Raw genomic sequence first — 26001 nt, forward strand, 5'->3', positions numbered from 1 at the left:
GGCGTTCCCAATCATATCTGGCGTTGCGCTCATTCTGCCGCGTCCCATTTTACGCACGATGGGTGTGTCAGAAGGAGAATGTCCACGTAGACTCTGACATGTAATCGCACCACAATATTCTTTACCTTTTGATATTTTGATCTCCCTCCGTCATTATCTGGTATTTAATTGGTTAGGAAGTCCACTTTCACTTGACATACATCGACACGTGAAGTAATCCCTTCCGCATCAGCAATTGAGCAGCTCAAAGCCCACGGCCGCTTTTCTTGCAACCATCATGGTGACCTAGTGAGGTATGAAATGCGCCTCCTATAGACGTCTGACAAGCTCCCAGATGCTGTAAACAGGTTCATCCCGGCAATAAGCAGCGACAGCTCGGGATTATCGCGCAATGTTGGCACACACCTGCCACAATATTGCACCGTAATCCCCTGCCTCTGGGTCACCGTCGCCTAATTAATAAACAGGAGAATCAGCTGGGGGGTTCAGCATCAATAAATGCAAAATATAGATTTTTTTTTTTATTTTTTTTTCTCGACGTGTGACCGGAAAGCAGCGAGTTCACGCCATCGTAAAGCCGTCAGCCGGTCTTTTGTGGTTCAAATGGCACAATAGTGCAATTCATAGCGTTGATGTGACGCGCGAGTGCAAGAGGTGAAGTCACAAGCTGGCCAATGACACACACACGCACACACATATACAGTACTATGTACACACACACACACAGTAACACCTTCCCATTTAATCTAATTTGGTCGTTATCAGGTCCATCAGGCTGACCTCGGCCGCCCGCCGGATAAATGAAATAAGCCAACAGATGTCCATCAGTTTGCTTGTTTTTTTGTTTTTTTTTTTGCAGTTAAAGCAAATCCCAAAACTCCAGACCCAGTCCTCTGGTTATGTGGTTCACAGGCTCAAGCAATGAAGTCACACCAACTGGAAGCATTCCAAGATGAACACAGAAAGTAAAAAAAATAAAATAAAAGCCGCAACTCTGTTGCAAACCAAAATAGCCAAACACCTGAGCGCATACACACGCAGAACCTTCCCATCTAATCGCATTTGGTCGCTATTGGGCTCATCTGGTTGACCTCAGCCGGCGGGATAAATGAAATAAGACAAGAGATAGCCATCAATTTGCCTTTTTTGCTGCTACAGTAAGTCCTAAAACCAACGAGCACGTCTTCAATGTGTTTTGTTTGGTTCCCAGGTGACGGCGAACCAAACGGAAGGACGGAGGACAATCTGGCAGTCAAAAACTGAAATGACAAAAACATGTCCAATGAGTTTGCACTTTTTTTTTATGCTGCTAAAGCGAAACCTAGAACTGAAGACATCATCTACGCGTGTTCTTAGAATGAGGAAAAGATGAGCTCCTGTCAGGTTCCCAAACAAGACGAGGACCAAGACAACACGTTTCATTGTCTCCTTGAACCTGGCCGTGCTCCAAGAGAAGCTCAGTCAGATAGAAACGTTAGAAGCGGGGGGAAAAAAAAGAAAAGAAAAGCGCAAACCGGTCGGCCCTGCTCCGGCGCAGGCTAACACGTGCGGCGCCTTGGAAATAGATTCCGCCACAGTGGACGCCCATCTGCCGAGGACGACCGGCATGTACGCGGCGCACCATATGCCAATCTCCCGCCACAATAAGCAATAATTGGGGAAAGGGGGGCGAGGTGGGAGGCGGGGGTGGGGGGGGTTACTGTATTTGTGTCTTGCTATGTGAACGTAGCTTCGGCGGCGGAGTGAAAATGGCCTGTTAACCGCAGGAGGAAGAAGAGGGACCACGGAAGTAAAACTGGCCTTGAATGAACTGCCGAGGCGGCGCTGCAATATGACAGGGCAGAAATAGCAAATTATTTCCAGAGTCAACCCCCGTTTATCATCTTGGGGATATATTTCAGACATATTCACAATTGGAGGGAATATTCAGTGTAAAGGGAACATAAAAGAAATAATATTAAAATAATTTGGTCCCGATTCCTCACTGTAAATTGTTGTTGAGATACGCAAAAAATACAATTTCACGCAAAAAAAAAAAAAAAATAGTTGCAAAAGGACCTAAAAATGTTCTGAGAATAAAGTCGTAATGTTGGTGATTAAAGCAGAAATGAGGAATATATGATATAATAATTAGGAAAAAAATTCTGATTGCACTACTTTTTTTAGGAGAAATAATTAAATTCAATAAAAAATATATTTTTGGGGGGAAAAAAAGTCAAGAATAAAGTTGTAATTAAAATTTCTGATCTTGAAATTGTAAAACTCACAATTGACAAAGCCTCGCAATTTTCCCAGCAAAGTCAGAATTGAAGTATGCCGCAATGAAAGTAGACTTCTTCTGAGAACAAAGCGACTCACAAACGATGTTATTAGTGGTTGTGTTTTTCACACACACATTTACTTTCATCATAATTGTACTACTGCACAGGTTTCGCATGTCGCACTTCACGTCGATTCCAAAACTCCAAATTATGGTGGAACTTTGAGAGTCAGTCACACCACCATTTACGGAATTTGACCATTGATCCAATTTTCAGGGCTCAAGGCGTATGATACGGCGGCGTCCGCTTAGCCTTCATAAATGTTTTAAATGGGAGGAATTAATACGACAGCTTTTACAAGAGCATTCACGACATGGTCGACGAGCTCAAGGAAAAAAAAAATGACGTGTAAATATAGCATTGATAATGTTTGTCCGAAAATGACAAACAAACCCCGAGGACGAGCGGACGGTAAAATTGCATGCCGGAATCCTGACTCGCTGTCTCCGTCTTACATACAGGATTAAACTGCGACTCCTCACAATCAACAGAATATATTTATTCATTTCAATCTAATGACCTTAATACCGTCGTCAGACCGTGTCAAGAGGCAGCGAGACTCGAGTCTCCTCGCGCGACGTTGACAAGCCATCCTCCCCGCGAGCGGTCGCGACCTCTCTCGGGTGAAACAATGGGTTGACTTGACAACAATGACAACGCCACGGCGTGACCGCACAGGGAAGGCGACCTCCACGTGTCACCACTCGCTCCTGGCACAACAATGGCGCGGCGGTTCAGCGAGGCGCCTTGCGTCACGGCCGCCGCAGCCAATGATGCATGCACGTGTGTGTGTGTGTGTGTGTGTGTGTGTGTTCGCGGAAGGCGGTTCGGGCGGAGGCGGTGGAGGTTTAGGCAAGCAAACAGAGGCAGATGGAGCATAAAGAATAACCAAAGGCAAATGACCAGTTCATCTTAAATGGAGCACATTAAACATCTGCGTGGCTACACTTATTTCTAAGCACATCTTTTATTCCCGAGCAGCACACACAAATGTTCACACGACAATCACCTTCAAACCATAAGTTGAACAATGGAAAGTGTATTAAGACCGTGGTTTCGTCAAAGGACAGAAATGATTATTGTTTGGTCAATTACGGCTACAAATGCCATTAGCCGTGTACGGTCAAAGTCAACATTGGGCATTTTTTATCTTTAACTTTGCTAGCTGCTAGCTAAACGCTAACACACGATACAAAACGCCAAAGCGGGCAACCGAGAAGCATCAATAGTCACGGCGCTATAACCTTTTAAATATCAACACAACCACATATGGAAATGACTAATATTTGCAGAGTCAGTTACAGTAGTTGTGAAACTCTTCTTCAAATGGCGCACATTTGAAGTCGCCGCAACAAATTCATCATAATGCACAAAATGTATATATTTTTTAACATCCGGTTTATTCAGGTTATTATTTGAGATGAAACTAACAATTATATTAACAATCAATTAATCTATTGATTGAGCAATCATTCAGATTTTTTTTTTTCAATTATTTCCATCCCACATTTTCAAAAAACGCAAACAAATCAATTAAGATTCGGTTCCGGGTTTGGATCAGAACATGTCACAAACGAGGCAAATATTTCGACCTTTCTTATCCAAAGTAAAAGCGGACGTTTTCATGAGTCTGCTCCCATGGAGGACTGCAGAATATATTTACTGGAAACCCGGAGGACAAGTTTGGACAAGTTTACAGTCAATTAAATTGGACTCTAAATGATCGAAAATCAAAAATAATCATCAATTATTTGTTGTATTTTTTTTAAAAAGTACAACAGCCATTTTCTTTTTTTTAAACAAACATTTGTGATTTTTTTTTTGCGGGGGGGAACAGCAATAAACGAGGGGTTTACTATACCAAATATGAATCCAGCTCAATACATCATCGCGTCAACGTCTATATTATTGAGTCACCGTCCGCTTGTAGTTTATTTCAAAATAGATTGCAATGTGTTTAACCTCTTCAAGTCCTTAAGTCACGACTATTGGTCGCGTCAGGTTTTTTTTTTTTAATGTTGGTACAGCACACAAAAGTTTTCTTGATCATCTTTTGTGCCGCGGCGGCGCTAGTCGGGCAGATGGAGGATAAAAATGCACCAACACGGCGCCGATGAAGCAACAACAACAACAACAACAACAACAACAACAACAACAGCTGCATTTCAAACGCACAAACGACAACGCAATGTCTGATTCCGTCAATTAAAGCGCGGGTTGAGATTTCATCCAAATACGGGCTTTAATTGCTAATATCAAAGCGTAATTAAGATGATAAATCGTGACTGATCTTATTGAATTAGGAGCCGGCAGAGAAGCAGCAAATTGACTGTCAGCTCAATAAGTGTTTGTAATTGGCTGACAAGTTTGCTTCCCGCGTCCTCAAACGCATTTCAGCCTTCGAAAGAAGTTGTTTTTTTTAAATGCTAATTTAATAGCATTAACTTGGAAATTCCCTTGTTTTAGGGAATCTTTTTTTTTTTTTCAGATCTTTTCCGAAAGCTCTTCCTTAATTAAGTTGTCATAAAGCATTATGTTACTTTTATACCATTCTAAATATGGAAGGGGGGGGTCGGGTCGGGTCGGGGTTGTAAGTAGCTGCATTCTCGAGGCGACAAGGATTTTGTTTCATGTTTTAGCCGACACAACAGAACCCTTTTAAGTTTTCTTTCAGCGCTCATTGAATATATTTTACTGTAGTAAACTACTCCCAAATTAAAGTTGATTATAAAAAAAAAAAAAAAAAAAATCTTTTAATTTAGTAAGATTCACTTGGAAATTCCCAATTTTGGACTTTTAGAAAGCTCTTTCTTTGTTAATGTGTCAAAAAGCATTATGTTGGTTTCATATCAGTCCAGCTATCGGGGGAAAGTACATCAAGCTGAATTCAAACGTAAGGACAAGACTAACTCTACAAGGGGACCAACGAGCAACAATGCAACGTGTGTACGACTCAGGTTTTTGTCATGACACGCCGGAAGGTTGGCAAAAAAAAAATAAAAATAAAATAAATAAATAAATATAAATAAATAAATATATATATTTTTCTTTTAAATATTTAATATTCAAGCACTTGATTTTTTTCTTTTTTTTGAATGGGTTTTTACTGAATAATCTGAAATTCGGTATGCATGCCTACAGTGTAGTACCATGCCAATCAGTCTAATGGAAGGGAAATTAATCGCAAGTAGAAGAAGCACAAAATGTTCCAACTAAGCTGCAGTAATAGTGGAGAGACTGTTTGAATGTTTGCATTTCGCACAACATCAAAGCCAATATCCGTTAGCCGGTCTACGGAGGTTTGCATTATACGTTAGCATTAAGCTAGCAGACTTTTGTTGGTTGTCGATATTTGGAGAACGATGCTACGTCTTCTTTCATTTTCTCAATGTTATGCAAGTTTCCCATTTCTTGACAGCTAGACCGTGAAAACCGGCGTCTAAGGAATCTTTTTAAAATGAGAGTTTTAATAAGTTTATGTGTGTTTTAATACGTTTAAATGTGTTTTAACTGTTCAGGAGGGGTACAACCATAATAATAATTTACCGCATATCCATTTCCGATCATTTGAAATGCGACTAAATGGGTTTCTTGCGGCATTTACGTCCAAAATATCAGCGCTGAAGTCCAAAAATGGCCGTTTTAAGACCCTCCTTGGTCGGATGTGTGCGCAGGGAACACATTGTGTAATGATTTGAGACAAAAATATGATGATGACGACGATGATGTGTTAAGAGGGAAAGGAGGAAGCGGCGGAGACCGGGAGAGAGCGCGAGTGGACACAAGCACCATCATGAGCACTTTTATCGGCCTTAATATCTCCCTGAGCACACACGCGCGCGTACACACACGCAAGCAAGGCCGTAGTTAAATTGAAATATTTGCCGGCGTGTGTCACAAGCATGCAGCATGGTAATTATGACAGATCTGATTAGGCGGTTCCGAGTCGGTCGACTCCGGGCTGCAGGTGCGACCTTGCGCATTCCTGCGTGTGTACATAAAATTAATTACAAGCATGGGGGGGGAAGGGGTGGCGTAAAGGGAGGGTGAGGGAGCGCGCCCGGGCGGGGCGGGGGCGGCCGCTCCCACGGGGGGCACCCTAATGGAATATTTTCCCCGAGTCTAATAATACAGTTGGTATTGACTTGAGGTAATTAGGGGGATCATTAAAGCGCTTTTCCCGGCGTATTTGCCTGCCTGATCAGATTAGCGGGAATGGGCTTCAGAACAAGCCCTGTGTGGTCTGTCAGGAGGAGAGCGAGCAAGGCGAGGCGAGGCGAGGCGAGGAGGAAGAGGCCCAGCTAGCAATGCTAAACCAGCGCCGGGCGGTGCATTTGACACCTGGGCCTTAATCAGCCAATTCATAGCACGGCAGCATGTTGCAATTATAAAAGCCATCACTTCTACACAAACATATTGCGTAATACAACACATGTCGCTGATGTTAAATTTATTCATGTTTGCAGTTCACTAAAAACAGGTTTTGCTAGTTGCCCGTATCAAGGTTTGGTCTGACCGACCAATCAGAGGACGGTAAATGCTGACATCATCAATGCTCTGGCAATGTCAGGACGAACTTGAAATCTGATTAAAGAAAATCTACTAAAAGCTACTCTGGCTATATTCACACTGCAGCTCAATTCCGATTTTTTTGCCCACATGAATCCAATTTTGACAATTTTTTTTTTTTTTCAATTCCGATTTTTTTTCTCCAAAAACGGACATGGACCCGTTTTGCATGTGAAATCTAAATCAGATGTAAGTGCGATATATCTGTAGTATAAATGCTAAGAGGCATACGTCCCATCTATAGGCCATCAAAAGCCAAACATGGGCTCAGCGCGGGCAACACAGATTGCTCGCGAAACTACGAATAATCGTCGGTGAATCCGTAAAGTTGTTTATGAGTAACTGTGTTGACTTTAATTCAATCCGAGTTGAAACACGAAGCATAAAGTGGACATTTGAATCGGCCAGCATGAATCTCGACGTCGTATCAGAAAAGATCGGATCTTTTGTGTTTATTGCCACGGGTTCCCGTGCATCAAATTTTCTCAAGTGTACTACTTTCCTAAATTTTCTCCGAAAGGCGCAGGTGATGAAATGCCACAGCTAGAGTTACCACAAACTATGGGCGCAGTTTCTAGTTCCAGTCAGCACTTGGGCAGCAGAAAGTGTTTAGTTTTTTCTTCTTATGTGAGCAAAGAGGCTTGGAAAAGTGAAAAACTGTACATCAAAGATGATCTGTTCTCCAAATCCCAGTCAGCACTCACGTCGCAGGTGGAGGAATTATTTAAACGCGCTAACTCAGTTGCCGATTTTGAGAGAGAAACATTTGGAAACAGTACAAAGGACATTTAGTAAACCAATTCCTTTGTTGAAAATGCAGCGAATCCAATTTTCACATGAGCAAAACATATTTTGTTGAATTGGCCAACTTAAATTTAGCGAAGTTTGTTGCCTTGAAATTCTGAGTTCACACAACTTTTACTATATATAGATAAACGGATTAGCATGAAAATTGCTCTCATGGTTCGAGCCAGCACTGAGGGAGGAACATTCTGGAACAGCTTCTGATCTGTTAAATGAAGGGATTAGTTGATGCTGACACTAATTTTTGGACCGAATTTAAGAGATAGCTATGAAAAATATTCCGCTAGAGCTAGCTAAAAATCAGGCAACGACATTTTAGACCAGTTGCTCCTCTGCTAGATGGAATAGCAAATTTACATTCTCACATTCATTTGAGAGGTAACACTTTGATTGGTTCTCAAAATGAAACACTTAATTTTGATGACGTATTTCGAGTCCAAGTCCACAACGAAAGGCCATGCAAAAGGAGCAGCCCAGACAATTTCCCGCCCCGATTGTAATGCATCACGCTGAACAGGAAGTCCTCCCGGCTCGGGGTTCACGTCGCCGTGGCGTCCTCGGAGGAGGTAGGTAGGCGAGGAGTGACGCGCCAAAGCCGACAGATGGGGTGAGAGGTGGCGCATGCGAGATGACAGGGGAGTCACAAAGTGCTATGAGCATGCTCAGTGACGGGAGGATGAGAAAGACGAGGAAGAGGAAGATGAGGAGGTGGGGTGATGGGGGGGGGGGCAACAAGCTGGTGGGAATTCCACCGTCCATTAAACAATTTAAAGAGAGGCTCATTTTCAGAGGGAAGGGGAGGATGCCGCCGTTTGCCGGATAATTCATTCGCTAAATTAATTATTCAGACAGCTGCCTCTCTAGTTCCGCAATAAGAGACAATTTGGTTCCCATGGCAACCTAATAAGCAAGCGGGAGATAAATAAATACATGAATAAATTAATAAACAGACGCTGCCTGTTTTTGAACCCCTCGAGGCTGCCAGCTCTCATCTGCCTCAATTTTTTTTTTTTTTGTTGCAGGGGATTGTGGGTCTGCAAACAAGGTTGAGCGAGTCCCAACCACAAGATTGTCTCTTTTTGCGCCATAGAACATTTTCAACATTTTTTTTTTATTCTTATTATTGACGCGATGCACAGAGATAAAGGAAGCAATATAAATAGTATAGAACTATGATCTCCTCATTCTAGTCAGCTGTTGTTAAAAGTCACATTTATTTAGTGTCCTAGCACACCAATAAGGCCATGATGGCCCTTGCAGATGAGGGGGAAAAAAGAAATTAAAAAAAAAAAAAAAAAAATCCAAAGTACAAGTACAGGAGAACTCTGATCTCTTCAGCTCGTTCAAGTAAGCACTTCGAAAAAAAACGCATTCTGGGCTAGCTGCTCATCCACTACAGTATGTGGATGTTTTTGTTTCAATGACATGTTAACGCTTGAGAGATAAGTACTTTCCTTTCATAATTTGTTTTGGGCAAGTCCTCAATTCTTGTTGTTGTTTTGAAAAGAAAACACCACTTATGATTATGTCAACTTTGGAAAAGCATTGAAAGTCCACCAAGAAGACCACGAAAGGTCCTTGCAGATGACAAAAAAAAAGTTGAAATGCACAACTCTGGTCTCCTCTAGTTTTTGTCAGCACTCAACTGACAGCATTAAGGACGAAATGTCCGCATTTAATTTAAGCATCATATTTGAGAAGCTTTGATTTTTTTGTCGACGTTGGCATCGGCAAGCCCTCGACTGATTTTCAAACTAAAACAAAGTCACCTTGTCCTCGTCCACCCCTTGGGCCACAAAAGGTCTTTGCAGATGACAAAATAAAAATAAAACAACTTCATGTTCTTGACTCAAATCTCTTTCATGTTCTTTTCAGCAAGTAAGTAACAGCACTAATACTAAGTCCTGAGTTGGTTGTCAAAATAAACTTACGTTTTGAGCCCTAGTTCATCACTTAATCCATCACAGGCAAAATAGCAAATGACAAAAAAAAAGTGTTTCAGTATTTAACTCTGATCTGTCTCCACACAAATATATGTGTCAGATCGTTTAGAATACTGGTTGACCATTAAGGCCATAAAAAGTCCTTGCAGATGACCTAAAAAAAAAAAAAGGGATTTAATCAGTCCTTTCAAGCACTGATGCCACACATGCGCAGACACACACACACCCCACACACGGACGCACACACACACGCGCACAGAAACTACAAATCACGTCGGTCCACTAAAGTGATTCCAGCCAATTAGTCATTTTCAAAACAAGATGGCAGCAGTTGCAGCTATGTCGTCACCCACCCTCATCACCCCCCACCTCCACAGACCAATGATGCCCCCCCCCCCGCCGCCGCCCCCTTCCCTCCACTCCTGGGACTGCCGTGCCAGGCGAGTGCAGGGCGACAGATGGCATACACCAACCCCCCCCCCCCCCTTGCCCCCTGTGCTACTGCACCACGGCGAGCGCCCAAGACCGCCCCTACCCCACCGCCAATCTCAACCTACCCATTGCGCCGCCTCTCTTGCCCACCCCCTCTGGTGGACCAGATCAGTGCTATTCTGTCTCATTAGAGCCTGGCTAATTAGCGTAGCCTCTTCCAGGGAGAATGAGCAAGGAAGGGGAGGCATGTGGGGCCGGTGGGGAGTGGGGGGAGGTGGTCCTGGCGGGGAGGGGCGGCGGTCTCTACTGGTCACTGACGAGTCGCAGGGCTTTGAGCCCGGGTTCCCAGGGTGCTTGTTTTATGACAGCAGGGACTCTGATTCCATCTGTTGTGAAATTCCTCTCAGGAAGTGTCGGGAATGTTGCAACATAAAAGTTGTGTCAAAGGAATAAACCCCACTCGAACCTCCCTTGCCCCCTCCCCTCAGGACAACCTGTGTTGCCCCAACCCAATATTATTAGCCTGCCAAGCGAATGCGTCCCCTCCGTTTTTTTTGCCAATGACAACAAAGCGCTAGATCACAAGTGAAACGCGGCACTGATGCAAACAGCAGTCGGGGGCAATGATTTACTCAACTGCAGATGGGAGAGGCGTCTACTTTGGCAAGTCGACGTGGAGTGAGGATTTGAATTTGGACTCGTTTGCGGAGGGGCAACTGTTTGAAGGAATACAAACTAAGGCTACACTAAGCCATGTCATGACTGCAAAAGGATCGTTTCCAAACAACATGCTTCAGTTCTATATCGTACTTGTTTTTTTTTTTTTTGGCACGGCTGTTTCCATTGTGCAAAGTCATAGAGGGTACCAAAATGTCCCTTTACCATTGTGTTACCGATCACAATGGAGCCTGAAAGGCAGACAAAACAAACATATTTGAGCTGTCATTATGTTAAATCTATTAGTCAAATTTTATTACTACTCCCCATGCAATGACCCATTGGAAAACGTCGATCTTGGAGATGCACATTTCAGGGACGAGGATGAGAGTGGAGGATGGGCCCGACTGGCAGGAAGCCCAGACGGGGGTCCTGGAAAATAATGGTTGGTGGGGGTGGCGAAGTGGCCTCGCCATTCAGCCTGGCACGGTTCTGTTACATCAATGTGTTCAGTTCTAGAGGCTACATGGAGCATGTCGGTGGTTCAGGTTCTAGTGCGCTAGTGTTTCATCCACTGAGAGAGAAAGTGAGGCAGCATAGTGCTCCCTGGAGTAGAATAGCGATAAACACTAGTTTACTGATGCATGCAAATGTGTGTATGCGCGTGTGTGCGTGCAATATATGTCAATGTGAAGGCTCTTATTGTATTCTGTGTGTGTTTGGAGGAGGGGGGGAGGGGGGGCAAGAGGGAGAGGGCTATGGAGGGGATGTTGGATTTTTGCCATCCTGTTCCCTCTCAGGGCTCGTAACCATCGCGGGCCTCTGCCAGCCTTTAACTGCACACCCCCACCCACACACAATCAATGTGGCATTTCCACCGCGCTTTAAAGACCAGGGAGTTCTTCACGTCACCTTCCGAGTCCTCCCAACTGTGATTTACAATCATAGTAAGTGTTAGCATCATTAATCAATGGGATCAACTTGTGAATTTTTGCACCACTGTCCTGATTGGTTTGCAAGTTTGTAGGAGTGGTCGCCTGGCAGAAGGCGGGAGGAAAACTAATAGAGTACATATCCATTGTGATCGGAAAGGCACAGATATGCCATTCAAGATCACGGTAACTCCTGATGGTGTAACGATACCACCGCAAACGGCATCGTTCTGGCAAGACTTTACATAATAAAGAAATGCTGCAGATTTTGGTCAATTAATGGAGGCCAGACTTTAAAACCAACATGGTGCATCAGTATTTAGCTGTTACGCTGCACACAAATGGAATAAGCTGACAATAAAAGTGAAGTTAACCCCAAGTATGAATGCGTTTAAATCCAGGTTAAAAACTATATTTTTATTTTTTTTCAATGTTTTAAATTCTTCTGTTTTGTGAAGCACATTGAGTTACCTTGTGTATTAAATGCGCTAAATAAACAAACTGTCTTGCCTTGCCTCGAGTACACGTAGGGCTAGTTTGTGGAGAAGACATACGCTCGGTCCCGGCAGCGATCTCGTACAGTACCGCAATCATTACTAGCTCGGCACTAGAGAGAGTGTGAGGAGGGTAAATAAAAGACGGGAGGGGGTTGGGGGGGCTTCACATTTCCACCCACACCGCGGGATCCGTTGGTGGTGAAAGTGAATAAAAGTACAATTGTCTGCCCACGGCGTGAAACTCAAGCAAACCTCCTTCCACCGGCGTCGACGATGAGGGAATAGCCGCAGATGTTTTCGCTGGGTTGTCATCTGCTTACTACCTGTATTGACGTCACCTTTACGAAGTTTCGGGTCGCCTCGCCCCTGATCCGGTTCTGCGATTGACGTTGTATTGCTTTCTTACTGACACTGACGATGCAATCACCAAGGGTTCATTGTCTGTATGTGGTCATGTTACTTTGAGAAGATTGAGTCGGATTTAAGTCCCGATAACGGTGATCACTTTCTTTCAGCACCCGAAACGCGTCATTAGATGCCAAACCAAAGCGTGTTCGTTACATTATAAACCGTTAGCTACCTGTTGTTACGTTTGTAATGCGCTGCTGTCAAATTTCGTGAGTTGTCGTCGCGTCACTTAATGCTGTGTCAGGTCTTTGACTGTGATTGGTTCTTTTTCAAGATGGGACTGCAACCGAACTATGCCAGGATTCTGCGTTCAGACAGGACCAAACGAAGCGCATCAATGATGGAAGAAAAACACATTCACAGTGAGACCAAAGGGTGGCAAGCAAGGAGTTCAGAGGCGCTGACAGGAGGAAGAGCTCCGAGGCGGGCGTGGAAGTGGCAATGGCGGCTGTGTTGGTGGATGGGTGGGAGGGTTTGGAGGGTTGGTTGAGGGTGGGGGGTGAGGGGGGGTGGGGGCGTACCAGCTGCCCGGGGAGCGCCCATTACGAGATGGAGGCAGCGATAAGTGCTCTCCCAGGCCCCCTTTCGCAGGCATAATTAGCACACTTCTTATCTGCTCCTCAATTCGCATTCACAGCCGCCCGCCATCAATGAAGCAGGCGGGAATCGACGGCCAGACACAACCGCGTTCCCCCACAAAAATGCCTCGTACACCCCTTTCTTCATCTCGTTTTTTCCTCCCCAACCTTCCGCGCAGTCTTTGAACTCTTTGACAAAAAAAAAAAACAGTGGTTTGTGCATCAAACTGCAATTTGGTCAAACAAAGCTATCTACGTGTGTAATCGTGCTAATCAGCAGGAAAAAAATAAAGTCTTTGCAGATATTTCGGGATGATTCCCCACCCCCGGTGATCTATTCCACCCTCCTCCTCCACATCTTTTTTTCCATCAAGTGCAATTGTGGAACTCTTCCAGACTCTGTGAAAATCTTTAATAATAACTCATTATTGCTGCATTTCTTAGGGGTTGGGGGGGGGTGAATGGTTTTGTTAAAAAGTGAGTGAGGGGGTAGCGGTGGCATGTCTTTGCCAGTTTTTAACGACTGTGCAAGGACAATCGTCTGTGTGGGAAGAATAATATCAACAATTTCAAATCCAAAGCCTTCAATTAGAGGCTCCCCGCGTGGATTTTGTAAGATGACACCAATGCGCGTACCTGGCTTTTGGAAGCGGCCACTTTGGCAAAGAGCGCCTGGGAGACTTTAGCCCGCTTCATCTCTCCCTGGATCTCGTCGTAGATGTTGGAGTTGATGTTGAGGATGCAGCTCTCCGTTTTGCCGTTCCACTCGCTGGGCAGAGGAGATGGCTTCACCTGCTCCCAAAGGCAGACAGTTTCAAACTCCTGAGCATTTAAAGTGCGTCTGGGTGTCTTATTTTATAAATACAGTGGTGCCTTGAGATACTAATTGCGTAATGCAAATCATCTTTCCCAATTGAAATACCATTAATCTGTCCCAGCCTCCTCACCAAACATCAAAAATTTGTAATGCATTTTTTATGGCCTTTGTGGTCAAGGAAAATATCACAATTTAATATTGTACTTTATAAAAATATATTGTAATGCCACAATTCAATAAAAGATCAAGAACTAGTTTTTGCATCATGATTAAATCACTGCGGCTCCTGGTACGAGCGACTTGGCCATCATGGAGAAGCATAATGCAGTCAAAGAGAAAAATGAATAAAAGTTTTACAAGTTGTTGGTTGTCTCAAATGCATTTCTCTTTGTTTTATGTTAAGTTTGACAGTAAACAAAACTGTGACTAGTAACTTCAACTTGGCGTGGCATTAAACAACTTGAAGATTCTTAATTAAAGAATTGTGAAGGAGTTGGGTTCACAGTAAGTCGGTGCACTGACATCTCAGGGCACCACTTCATTACTATAAATATTGTTAGTGTTATTATTTATTTATTTATTTTATTTTTTTACTCACAGGAGAAAGGCCCACGGGAATGCGAGGGTTCCAGTCTTCGGGGCGCACGCTGTTACAGTCTTCTCTCCGTGGCTGCACAAAAGACAACAATACTGCTATTTATTTCAAGTTTAAGATACACCACAATGTGCGCGCACACACGCACACACCTCCGACACACTAAAAATAAAAAAAACCTTATGATATATTGTACTCTCTGATTTTGTTCTTGCGCGGAGGCAGAAGGATTAAAAAACAAAATCAAATCATCTTCATTCAAGGCGTGTTGCTTCTTGACGATATTTCTTTGACGAGGCAACAAGTAGCCTGATAAAAGCGGAGAAACTATTAGCATATGAATCATCCTCTCGCACGAGTGACAACGTCGGCGTCAGCATTGACTGGCAGGCGAGCATTACTGTAAGACAGCGTCGGGTTAAGTGTAAGGTTTGTGAGGATGGGTTCTTGCGTTCTAACAAGGAAACATTTTGAAGCGGATTATTTCTTTTTTTATTTTTTTTAATAAATGAAACTAAAAACAGGCAGCACCTTGCACACTGGACCATCGCATTTGGGCGAGTGTGACTCAGTGAGAGGTTGGAAGTTTGGGTTAGGAGAGGGTAAGGTTAGTGTGAACGTTTGCATGTATTTATTTACTTATTTATTAATTTATTGAACCTTTACTTGTACAGGTGGGGAAATTAAGAACAATTTGTCATTTGCAATGCCGCCCTGGCGTCAGACAGCAGAGAGAAAAAAAATTCAATAAAAGCAAATAAATACATCGACAATATAGTTTTATATCACATCACAATTGGAATAAGGGTTCTGAACAGACTAAAAACACGTGCGGCGATCACGTAGGTTTTGAGAAATGATGCCGTGGTTAAGGGTCAGGGTAGGGCAGGGTGAGGGCAAAAATTACACTCGTCATTCGGAGCCAAGTGTTATGGCGGTAGCGTGCACCAGCGCCGCCACATACCTCCGCATGTGTTTTTTTACAAGCCTATAAAAACCTTCCTCTGTCTCGGCCTCAATTGCCACCCTGCATGATTTATGTGCGCATATCCATGTTGCATCGCGCCATATAGGAGAGGCTGGCAGATGGCCAGAAGTGAGAGCGTGTGTGTGCGCACGTGAGTATGTGTGAGCGTGCTGGTGGCTTTGCGAGAATTGCCTCATGTAGGTCTACATGAGAGATGTCAGCAGGCTTTAAATCACGCGGCTAAATGATATCAGCCCGCAGATACTCCACTGATGTTGTTGATTGGAGAATAAGGCCGCAAATTAAAAAGGCGGATTACTTTTCATGTCGTCACACCGCCTGCTTGACAGCTTGCTAAACTATTTTTCGTAATAATGGTAAAAAGACAACCGTAATAAAAAGATGGATCGAGTGAATTGCGTTTTATGGCTAATCACACTAACTAGCAAGTCGACATTTGGAATCGTAGTTTCAGACTCGATTACACAAGGAACACGGCATCTCCATTTTAAGTGTAAGGAACCAAGTAACCAAGTCAGGATAATATTTGTGTTACAGTAATGAAGGGGTTAGGTTAAAGTTAGGGTAAGGTTAGGCCAACGTTAGAGTGGAGTTAAGCCAAATGTAAGGTTAGGGTTAGGGAATGTATAATTGGACTTACGAGTCATACTGGGATTGGGTTAGGGTCGCGTAGGGAGTCCGCTCCCGTTGACTGAACTGACACTTAAACACAGTTAGTCTGAATGCAAAGATGAGCTTTCAGCTGCAAAGTGGTCGGCCCCGCTGAAGTGCAGCTCCACTGCTTCACAATCACACTTTTGACTTTCTGTGACGGTGCGCAGACATTTAAAAAGAGGGGGGCGGGAGTGGGGGTGCAGTTTTGTAGGCAGGCGGCGATGTGAAAACAAGACAGAGGAAGTCATTGTGGGCTGTTCTCAGCGGCAGGATGCTGCTGACAAATGCACTTCTCCTCGCACGTAGTGCTCCTTTAGGCACGGATCACTGACTCGAGCTGTGTAGTTGTACATTTGGGCTTAATACCCTGAGTGCGAATTCGACAACTGAAAACAAATGCCAAAGTACAACTCTCGTTTCCTTTGCGGAGGATGTAGAAGTCATGGGATGCAGTGTTGTAGAACAATGTGCCGTAAAAGATGGTCAAATTCACACCTTTGAGATCATTTTCTATTTCGCCTGTCACTGATCCATGTGAAACAACTAACAATTTCCAGGGATCCGTCAAAGAAACGGCGAAGACTTGCCGGTTTTTTTTCTTTCATTTTTTAATCGTTTTTTCAACCCTTGAAACCAGTTTCACTTAGCAACATGAAATTTGGTAGGCATGTCTATCATGATTAGACCAACAAAAAAAATAATCAACAAGCTATATCAGGAGGTCTAGCAATTTGGTTTGAAAGTGACATTTTAGCGTTATTTCAGCCAAATTGCGGAGAAAAAAAAAAAAAAGGGGGTTTGAAAAGCTAATGGAGTCAACCATTTTGGTTTAAAAATGGCCGTGTCAGGGTCATGTTTGCATTTTTAATGCATTGACATTGACAACCTCAATTAGTCAGCCAACAAAGAGTAATTTGAATGGCCGCACCTGAACAGGCCGGCTTGGGGGGGTGCTGATGAGCGGGGCAGCGCCCATGGCGGATGCGGCGGTCAGGCTGCGCTCCCTTTCCTCCTGGTAGATGCGGTCGCGCTCGGCCTCGGGCAGCTGCAGGAAGTTCTGCATGGCGCGCAGGTTGACCAGCAGTGACTGCGAGGCCGTTTTCGGGTCCTCTTCTTTGCGCAGGATCTCGGATAATAAACCCTGCGGGAGGCGCAGACATAAAGAGTTAAAGAAAAAAAAAGCTCATCAAAGAAGTGTGGGTAAGCACTGCTTGTGAAAAAAATGTTTCATGGTTTTCCCAAGTGGCCAGCGATTGAAAAGTGGTCCGGTTGGCAAGACGGATGAGGCCAATGGTAACATTTAGCGTGGATATTTCTAGTTAGTCCTGGGGACATCCTACTCATGACAATTATCAACTGTAGTCTTTCTGTTCCAAGGGGAAAAAGGGGGAGGGTGCTACAAAGAGTCCTACAGCAACATTAGAGGAGCTGCAGGTTTTAGCGGAAAGAACAAGCTGTGTCCCATATGTGACAGCAATCTACCCTAGCATTCAGATGCCATGAAAGACATGGGCAAAATAAAGTTAAATTAGATGGCAAGTACTGGCTACAGCCGACATGTGGCAACAATCTACCACATTCTTCAAGTGCCAGGCAAGAAACTGGGTCAGGGTGGCAAGACGGAATAGGACAACAGTACCATTAAAGTAGCTGCAGGAATTGCTGGTGCGTAAAGGCTGCCTCCTACTTGTGAAAACAATCTAACGTAGTAATATGACTGAAGAAAACTGTCCATCTTAGCAAGATGGAAGGGGCTGCTTTGTCCTTCATGGGAAAACAATCCAATAGTTTTCATATGCCAGCGAAGAAAACTGGTCAAACGGATTGTAGGAAAAAAAACAAAAAACAAAACACAGACTCTAAAATAACATCATGTTTTTGAGGGAAAACTGATTATTAATCATCATTTGTGGAAATAAATTCGAGTGAAACTGGTTTCCAAGCCTTGCGGGCAATCTTGGACATATTCTTGCAAGTGTGACACAGCTGGCAATCAGCATGTCCTCTTGTTTACTCGTCAATAGCGTTCCGTGTGGCATGATTGGCCCTTTTTAGGCATCTCTCGGTCGCACGCTGCGCAATTCTCTCACCGTCAATAGGTGTGATTTGCTATGAAAACAAGGTGACGGAGGCGGATTTGAAGAGACTTTCTTAGTTTTCTTGTCAAACGTCTTGTGTTGTTTTGTCACTATTAAATGTCCACAAAAGATGTACAACACTGATCACTGCAGAATTATTCACTGGACCGTTGTCTTAAATAAATAAACAAATAATTACATAAATAACTATTTTGAGGGCTTCCCCATAAAAAATAAACAAATGAAGCAAAAATAATCCAGCCCCGAAAGCAATTTGTATTTGGCAACATGGTCTACTATGGGCAGATAAAAAAAAAAAAAAAAGTCTCAAGCAACAGCCCTTAATGTTTTGACACAGGAAGTCGGCCTTTTTGGTTTGAAGTTGCCATGTTTGTTTGTTTGTTTGTTTTTGAATTTCAGCCCCTGGAGCCAGTTTCGTTGAGCAACATGAAATTTGGTAGGCATGGTTGTCACGAGTATAAACACACAAAGAAAGTCTCTAGAAGCCTGAGAAGAAAAAAAGAAGTTGGCAATTTTCGTTTGAATTAGCCATTGTCATTTTGACCCACTTCCAGGTTGCCCTTCAAAAGCACCCTTGTCCTATAGATTTTGTCCAATTGCAACTGTGTATGCGAGATGGATGGAAGAATCTTTTTGCCATCGTGGGTGAGCGGAATGTGGCAACAAAGTTTGACGGGTCGCGTAAAACGCATAACTTGAGTAACTCAATAAGATCAGAGCCTGTTGCTCCAAAATCCAACAAACCAAGTGGCCATATTACGGTCAATTTGGCCGTTTCCAGCCAGGGTCCTTCAAAGATGAACTTGTCCTCCAAATTGTGTTTGATTGCTACCAAATTTGAAGCACGTACACCAGACAGATGTCTGACAGTAAATTGTGAATGTTTTTTTTCAGTGTGTGTGGGCAGAGCAGAACAGCCAAGTTTGATGACTGGCCATAAATCACATCCTCAGCTCCTCCCAAAGATTCCCGAACAACACTTCCACCTGCACCTCAGCCGCCGCTTTTATTAAACCACCCCCCCCCTCCAAAAAAGCTAATAAATAATCCTCCAAAGACAAAGTCTCAGACGGCACACAAGGCCACATTCCTCCATCAGCACAGATAACAGATTGTTGTTTGTGTGGGAGACAGTACATATTGTACGACATGGAGAGGAGAAGCGCAACTAAAAGATTCTTATCATGAAATACTTGTATTTTTTACACATTGAAGCTTGGGGGAGGGGGGGGTGTTGTACATCTTTATAAGCCAAACTTGTTAGTAAAAAATGACAACTAAAAATGAGAAATGGGGAAAAAAAACAGAGAGAATTACACGACATAAAGTATGATTATTTAAAAAAAAGAAATTGACCTGCAAACACATCTGAATACACTGTAATGGGCAAGTCTGGCCTGTAGTCATAATTACAAGACCACATTCATTTTAAGAGAAAAAAAGTTCTGTTATAATAAAAAGGAAAAAAAGAAAAATTCCCATTGTGAAAATTACGAGTTATTTTAAGAGTACGGCTTTCACAAAAATCAGACCGGCAATGTTGTGGAACCGTTTTCCCATAAAGCAACTTTTTTCTTGAAATTCAGGTAACACTATTCTTGCAGAGGTAAAAAAAAATGGTAAGATGCCAGATTTTTTCTCAAAATGTCCAACTTTTTTTTTTTTTTTTTTTTTTTTTTAAATGGACAGTTCTTTGTAAAACCCCAACAAAAAAATAATACACCTATCTTGAAAAAAAGTGTAGGACCCCTCCACCAAGAAAAAAAATTTAATTCCAATTTTTTTCTTTAACTAATGTAGCAATATATTTTTTGGAAAGTAAAAAAAAAAAAAAACTTTTCTTCAAAACTCTAATTTGTTTTAAAATGTATAATTTTTTGTCAAATTATGAATTTTTTTCTAAAAAAATAAAATAAAATAAATAAATAATATAGAAATAATTTTTCTTTTCAGTGACACTCCTTTTACACAAAATAATTCACCATCAATGGAATCAAATTGCACGAGCCCTGGAAGCATCCCTTTTGGCTCCGCTGCCACCTCACCTGAGTTCTGTTGAAGGCCACTCGGGCGAAGACGGCCTGCGATATGCCTGCCCGCTTGAGCTCGTCGCGGACCCACTGGTAGATCTCGGAGGACACCTCGGTGTTGGATCCCACCTGGGGCTCCATGGGCTTGGCGTGCGAGCTGCGGTTGACGGGCGGGTGGTTAAGGTACTGTTGCGACAGCGACTGCTGCGCCAACAGACGGTTGACGGCATACTGCTGGTTGAGGATCTGCGCCATCACCAGCTGCTGGTTGACCAGCTGCGGGCTGATGGGCGTGGACACCAGGCCCGGGTGGTGCAGGCCGGGGGGCATCTGCCGCCCGCCCGCCTGGCCCCCTCCGTGCTGCGGGGGTGGCGGCGGGGCGTGGGACAACGGGGGCACCGGGGACGAGGGTGTCTGCTCCGCCGTGCTGCCCGGGATGGGTTGCTGCTGCTGGGAGAAGCCCAGGTGGTTGTGGTTGGAGCCGGGCGGAGAAAGGTCGGACAGGCCGTCCATCTCAGCTGGAGGGAAAACCATGAAAAGAGGACACAAAATATGGACAAGACGTGAAATACCTACTTTAAAACATTAGCCTGAAATTCAAATAACCACTATTTCAAACCCTAACTTGAAATCAGAAACTTAGCCTGAAACCCTAAAACTGATACAAAACACTAACCACGGTTGAGAAACGTACATTTTAAACCCATAACTCGGGATTAAAATCCTAATTGAAAACTGCAGTCTGAAATCTTAACCCTAGTCATTTAAAAACCCGTCTTTGGTTCTGAGAGCACAATGTCAATAATGACGAGAGTTTCTTTCAAAGATGTTCTTAACTCGTAACATTGATTATCTTTGCTGCCGATGACGAACGTTTGCGCTTTTGTCTTTGGACGTGAATGTGGCCTTTTCACGGCAGTGAGGGGGCCGCATTCATAGGCGAACACCTCCACACTCCGCATTCATTCATCCTGATCAAAACGCCACTACGACGTACAGTATGTTTTAAGCAGATGATGACGATTAAAAACGCGTGGAACTTTTCCAAAAATACCCACAATCGTCGCGCCCGTTTCCCGACTGTCAGTGAGCACAAAGCCAGCGGCCGAGATGAGTCTATTGAGCGTTTGTCAAAAACAAATGACGATGGAAAGGGGGGGTGGGGGGTGAAGGGGGTTAGTGGGAGGAACAACAACAACAAAAAAAAAAAATCATCCTGGTAATAATCACGTCTTCTTTCCCCGTAATCCCTGCCATCCCCGGGTCTCTGATGGTATGACTTGTATGTGAATGCGTGTGCGTGTTAGTGCTGGGGGGCATTGCCATGCAAATTGAATAGAGAAAAGGAGCATGCAGTCCTCGAAAGAGGGAGGAGGAGGTGGTCCTCCTGTGGAATGGTGCCACAAAAGAGCCCTGGATTAAAGGCACAATGGGAACGTGATGTGGGCCGCGGGGGTGAAGAAGTGATTGAGAGGGTGAGGTTATGTGAGAAATGAGTAGGGATGGGAACTGGTGAGAGTTTAATGAACCTGATTCCATAATCAATGCTGCTGCAAACCCACCCAGTAGTAATAGTTTTAAAAGAACCACATATTTTTTAGAGGAAAAAAAAAAATAAGGAAAAACTCCTTAAATTTAAACTTTAAAGGGTTTTCACACTGCATTTAGCGGTGACCTCATCTAATAGGAAAAGGGATGGTGGAGTAAAAAAATACATAACATTTCTTGAACAAAAAAATATCCTAATAAATAAACAGTTTCATCAGATTTTTTTTTGTGCATATTTAAATTTTAATACCTTTATAATATATTGAGGGGTGGGATCTTAATTAGTTTGGTGTGATTTTATTCATGTTATTTTTTAATTTCTTAAGGTTGAATTTTAAGGAATTTAGTAAGAAAGCTTAAGTTTTATATTTGCTCATTAATCATAAGGAGTTTTACAGAGGGGGACTATATAGTTCACACCAAAAAAAAAAATAAATCCACTAAAATAATAGTAATTGGGGAGTAGGGAATAAGTGAATGATTCTGAATGCATTTGCTGGGTTCTAATCCCTAAATGGGGTTTTTATATAGTGAACTATAAATTCCTTCAAATGAAGAATAGCTCTGTACCACTGCTAATGATTTTATTTCTGCATCACTATAAATTGAGTGTATTTTACCAAATGAAAGCAAAACAATTTACGTGCCGTTTTGTGTTGCTTTTTCAGTATTGGCACAATGAATCATTGGATGACGATTTGCAGTGGTCATCGGTTGCTTTTTACTTTTCAAGATACATTGTGGGATGCATTGAGGCGCTTTATAGGGAATAGCAGAGGCACTTCATGATGGAAAACGGACTTTAGATGGGAGCGACAGACCCTGGAATGGTCGGCAGACAATTGTAGTACATAAAACGACAAAAAACACAAGTGCGTGTTTGTGTGTGTGCATGCGTGTGAGTACGCAAAACATACCTAGTGCATTAGCACGGGGGCTCTCACGGAGGACGCACGTGCCCAGGTAGCCCTCTAGTTGGGATGATTGGCGAATGCCTACAGGAGGATAGGATAGGCAACATACACGCACACACACACGGACACACAAAGTGTCGTGGTGAGGTAAGGAAGCACAGTTAATACGGCAGCTGGGAAGTATTGTGCTATGCTATGCTATCAATGCTCTGAGCAGGGTGTGACCAATAATGTTTCCGCAACTTGATGAGAGCGTCCCAATGCCACATTATTAATTGTCAAGGCTGTAATCTCAACCAAGAAGAGAAGATTGTGCTAGAAATGACCAAGGCTAATATCTTAGTAAACATTATTAATGAATTAAAACACAAATACACTAAAAAATTTAAAAAACAAAAAGAAAAATCAAGAAATAAGATTCAATATGCGAGCCCAAGAGGTAATTAAAAATGACGCTTCAATGCTCCACGTAACAAAGATGTGATGTGAAGCAGTTCTAAAAATCCCCCAAATTTTTACAACTGAATATTAGTTCAGTGTTTGTTTGGTTTTTTTTTCTGGGTTTTTTTTATACATTCACTGTCCAGTTGTCCTGGGCAGCAAGAGCAGATCACAAGTGTCATACAACACAAAATGTGAGGCCGCTCTTGAAAAAAGTGACACAATTGAATCTTTGTTCACTGATTGAAGAAAAGCTAACAGGTCCCAGAAGTTGGTTGGTTTACTCCAGCGCACCAGAGAATCACAATGACAAATATTTTTGATTTTAATCCGACAATGACCATATAAAAAGCCAATGGTCCTTGGCTGTAAAAAAGAAAGCTCGGGAAGAAAAAAAAAAAAAAAAAAAAAGCCTGAAGCCTCCATTTGTTTGCGGCGTGATTAGATCAAATCAAAGCAAAGTCAGCTCAGCTCAGCTGCTAAACAGTGCGGCGTAATCTCAAATTATTAGATAACAAGATAAAAATGTGTCGGCCGCTTCATGTGACAACAGTGAGACAAAGACACACTTTAGTCAGACAACGTATTGTGCAAACGCGCGTGTGTGCGTGTGAAGGACAAAAGTGTGTCACGTTTTTGTAAAAACCCGCCCCGCCCGGTTCTGCTTACCCATCATATCCTTTGTCTTCTTGAAATGTTTATACCAGCGCCCGAATTCTTGACACTTTGCCGCCGACACATTTGCATAGTAAGTGCTGTTGACAATGGAGGAAATCATACTCTGAAAGAGAGATTGATTGAGAGAGAGAGAGAGAGACAGACATTAGTATCCCGCTGTGGAATAAAAAAAAATTCAAAGGCGGACAAAACGTTTGGAAAACATGCGGTAAAATCGACGGCAACTCAGAAGCTATTGAGAAAAGTAAAGCAGTTCACAGATGTTGACTCCATGCAACACAGATGTGACAGCGATGACAAAACGCGTCCAATGTGTGATTTTAATGCTATAATGAGCGTCTACAGAGTGGTCGCGGGCTACAATAGCAGTTCACAGGTGTCATGCAACACGATCGGCATAAACATATTAGCTCAGTGACGTTAAAACTTTAAGGACCATATGAAGTCAAAAAGTTCACAGGTGCTCGAAATTGATTTTTGACTCCATGCAGTACAGACATGAAGCACTCCTCAGAATCAGCGCCCTGGCAATTAAATGACGCATATACAATCAATTGGTTCCGAGTTGGACTAACAGTTAGCCAGAAATCAAGGGGCCTGCATGCAACACATATGAAGCGTTCCTCTGAAATGTAAGTTAATATTGATTCAGTGATTTTAATGCTCGAATGACCTCACGCAGTTCACCAGTGCCATGCAATACAGATGTGAAGCAGTTGTCAGAAACAGTGCTTTTACAACTAAACAATATTTTGGGGGTTTTAACCACGACAAGCTAAACCAGGTGTGGGCAAACTACGGCCCGGGGGCCACATGCGGCCCGTTCAACGTTTTAATCCGGCCCGCCGAACTTGAAAAAAAGGAAATGAATAAACCTTGTTAATGTTTTATTTTCTAAATACTGTGTTTTTTCAAAGACATATATTGTTGTAATGATTTTGTTCACTTTCATTTAAAATTATTATTTATTTATTTTTTTTTTATCCGATGAGGTGAGGTTACCAAAACACTCCATCCGTCGGCTCCCGGTCCGGCCCCTCACTCAAATTTTAGAACCCATTGTGGCCTGCCAATCAAAAAGTTTGCCCACCCCTGAGCTAAACGGTACTCGGCTGGTAAAACGATTCACAAGTGCAGTTCAACACAGATGTGAGGCAGCTATCGGAGTATGCATACAAGAAATGTTAGTTCTTCGATTTGGATAGAAGTCTCCAGGTGTCAGAGTTCATTGTCTCCGCTTCGCAACAAAGATGTGAAGCGCATCTCAAAAACAGATCTTAGAAAACTTTGCCAAAGTTGACAGATTTGAATTCCACAGTGATCATCTACAGGCCAATGGTCGTGGGCTGGATTCGCACTTATCCAGAAGTTGGTGGAGCCCATGCAACACAGATGTGCAGCAGTTGGCAGAAACTGCGCTTGAACATGCGGCGCCGGGCAAACGAAACGACGACGACGGTACAACATCAGCCAGTCGGCACTTTGAGAGCAAAGCAATTAAGAAAAAGTAAGGGAAACACATCAGGCATGCAAGCAGATTGGGTCTGGTACAACAAAAGAAAACCACAAAAGGCCTTTCGTGCGTGTTCTCCTTTTTATCAAATGCCACCGAGTTTGTCTGGAGTTGTTCTTTTAGTTGAATCACACGGAGAAGCTGTGCATCTGTTGAACGCAGAGGAGAGCTTTACCTTCACAGGGCCGCCACGCCGTCGTTTAATAATAATAATCGCAGCAGCTGGCTCGGTTTAAAACAATCTGTCGGCAACTTGGACTTCAAGGAGACGGCGGGTCGCGGGGAGCATGTCGGCCGCGCGCTCCTGTCTTATCCCATCACATCGGACCGCCGCCCTCCTCCTCATCCTCACCTTTCTCAGAAATAGGCAAAGAGATTCTTCTCCTCCTCCGTGGTGGCTTTTCATTATTAAAATGAATGTTTTAACACCTCGCTGGCCTCCGGGTGAATATCAAGGTTGGCGCACAGGGGGGGGGAGAAAAACGCTTTTCGATCATCATACATATTCAAGAGAGCCCGACCATCTGTTTTCAAATTACAGGTATATGCGGTCTTTATCATTTTCCGTAACGTATGCGCTGGG

At 43.3% G+C, this 26001-nt stretch overlaps 1 protein-coding gene across 1 annotated transcript in view; it reads right to left on the reverse strand.

The window, feature by feature from the left end:
* The window catches only part of satb1b (SATB homeobox 1b), a 52668-nt gene that overhangs the window by 6583 nt on the left and 20084 nt on the right, over positions 1-26001 (reverse strand). The window contains exons 6-11 of the mRNA XM_088306530.1: positions 23897-24008; positions 22790-22867; positions 20340-20842; positions 17124-17336; positions 14557-14628; positions 13778-13933 (exon numbers count right to left, since the gene is read on the reverse strand). Coding sequence (XP_088162656.1) covers positions 13778-13933; positions 14557-14628; positions 17124-17336; positions 20340-20842; positions 22790-22867; positions 23897-24008 — 1134 coding nt within the window. The remainder of the gene's footprint in view (positions 1-13777; positions 13934-14556; positions 14629-17123; positions 17337-20339; positions 20843-22789; positions 22868-23896; positions 24009-26001) is intronic.

The sequence above is a fragment of the Idiotropiscis lumnitzeri genome, chromosome 10 (genome assembly GCF_059441095.1).
Source record: "Idiotropiscis lumnitzeri isolate Australia: NSW breed Sydney's pygmy pipehorse chromosome 10, RoL_Ilum_1.0, whole genome shotgun sequence".
Classification (NCBI taxonomy): domain Eukaryota; kingdom Metazoa; phylum Chordata; class Actinopteri; order Syngnathiformes; family Syngnathidae; genus Idiotropiscis; species Idiotropiscis lumnitzeri.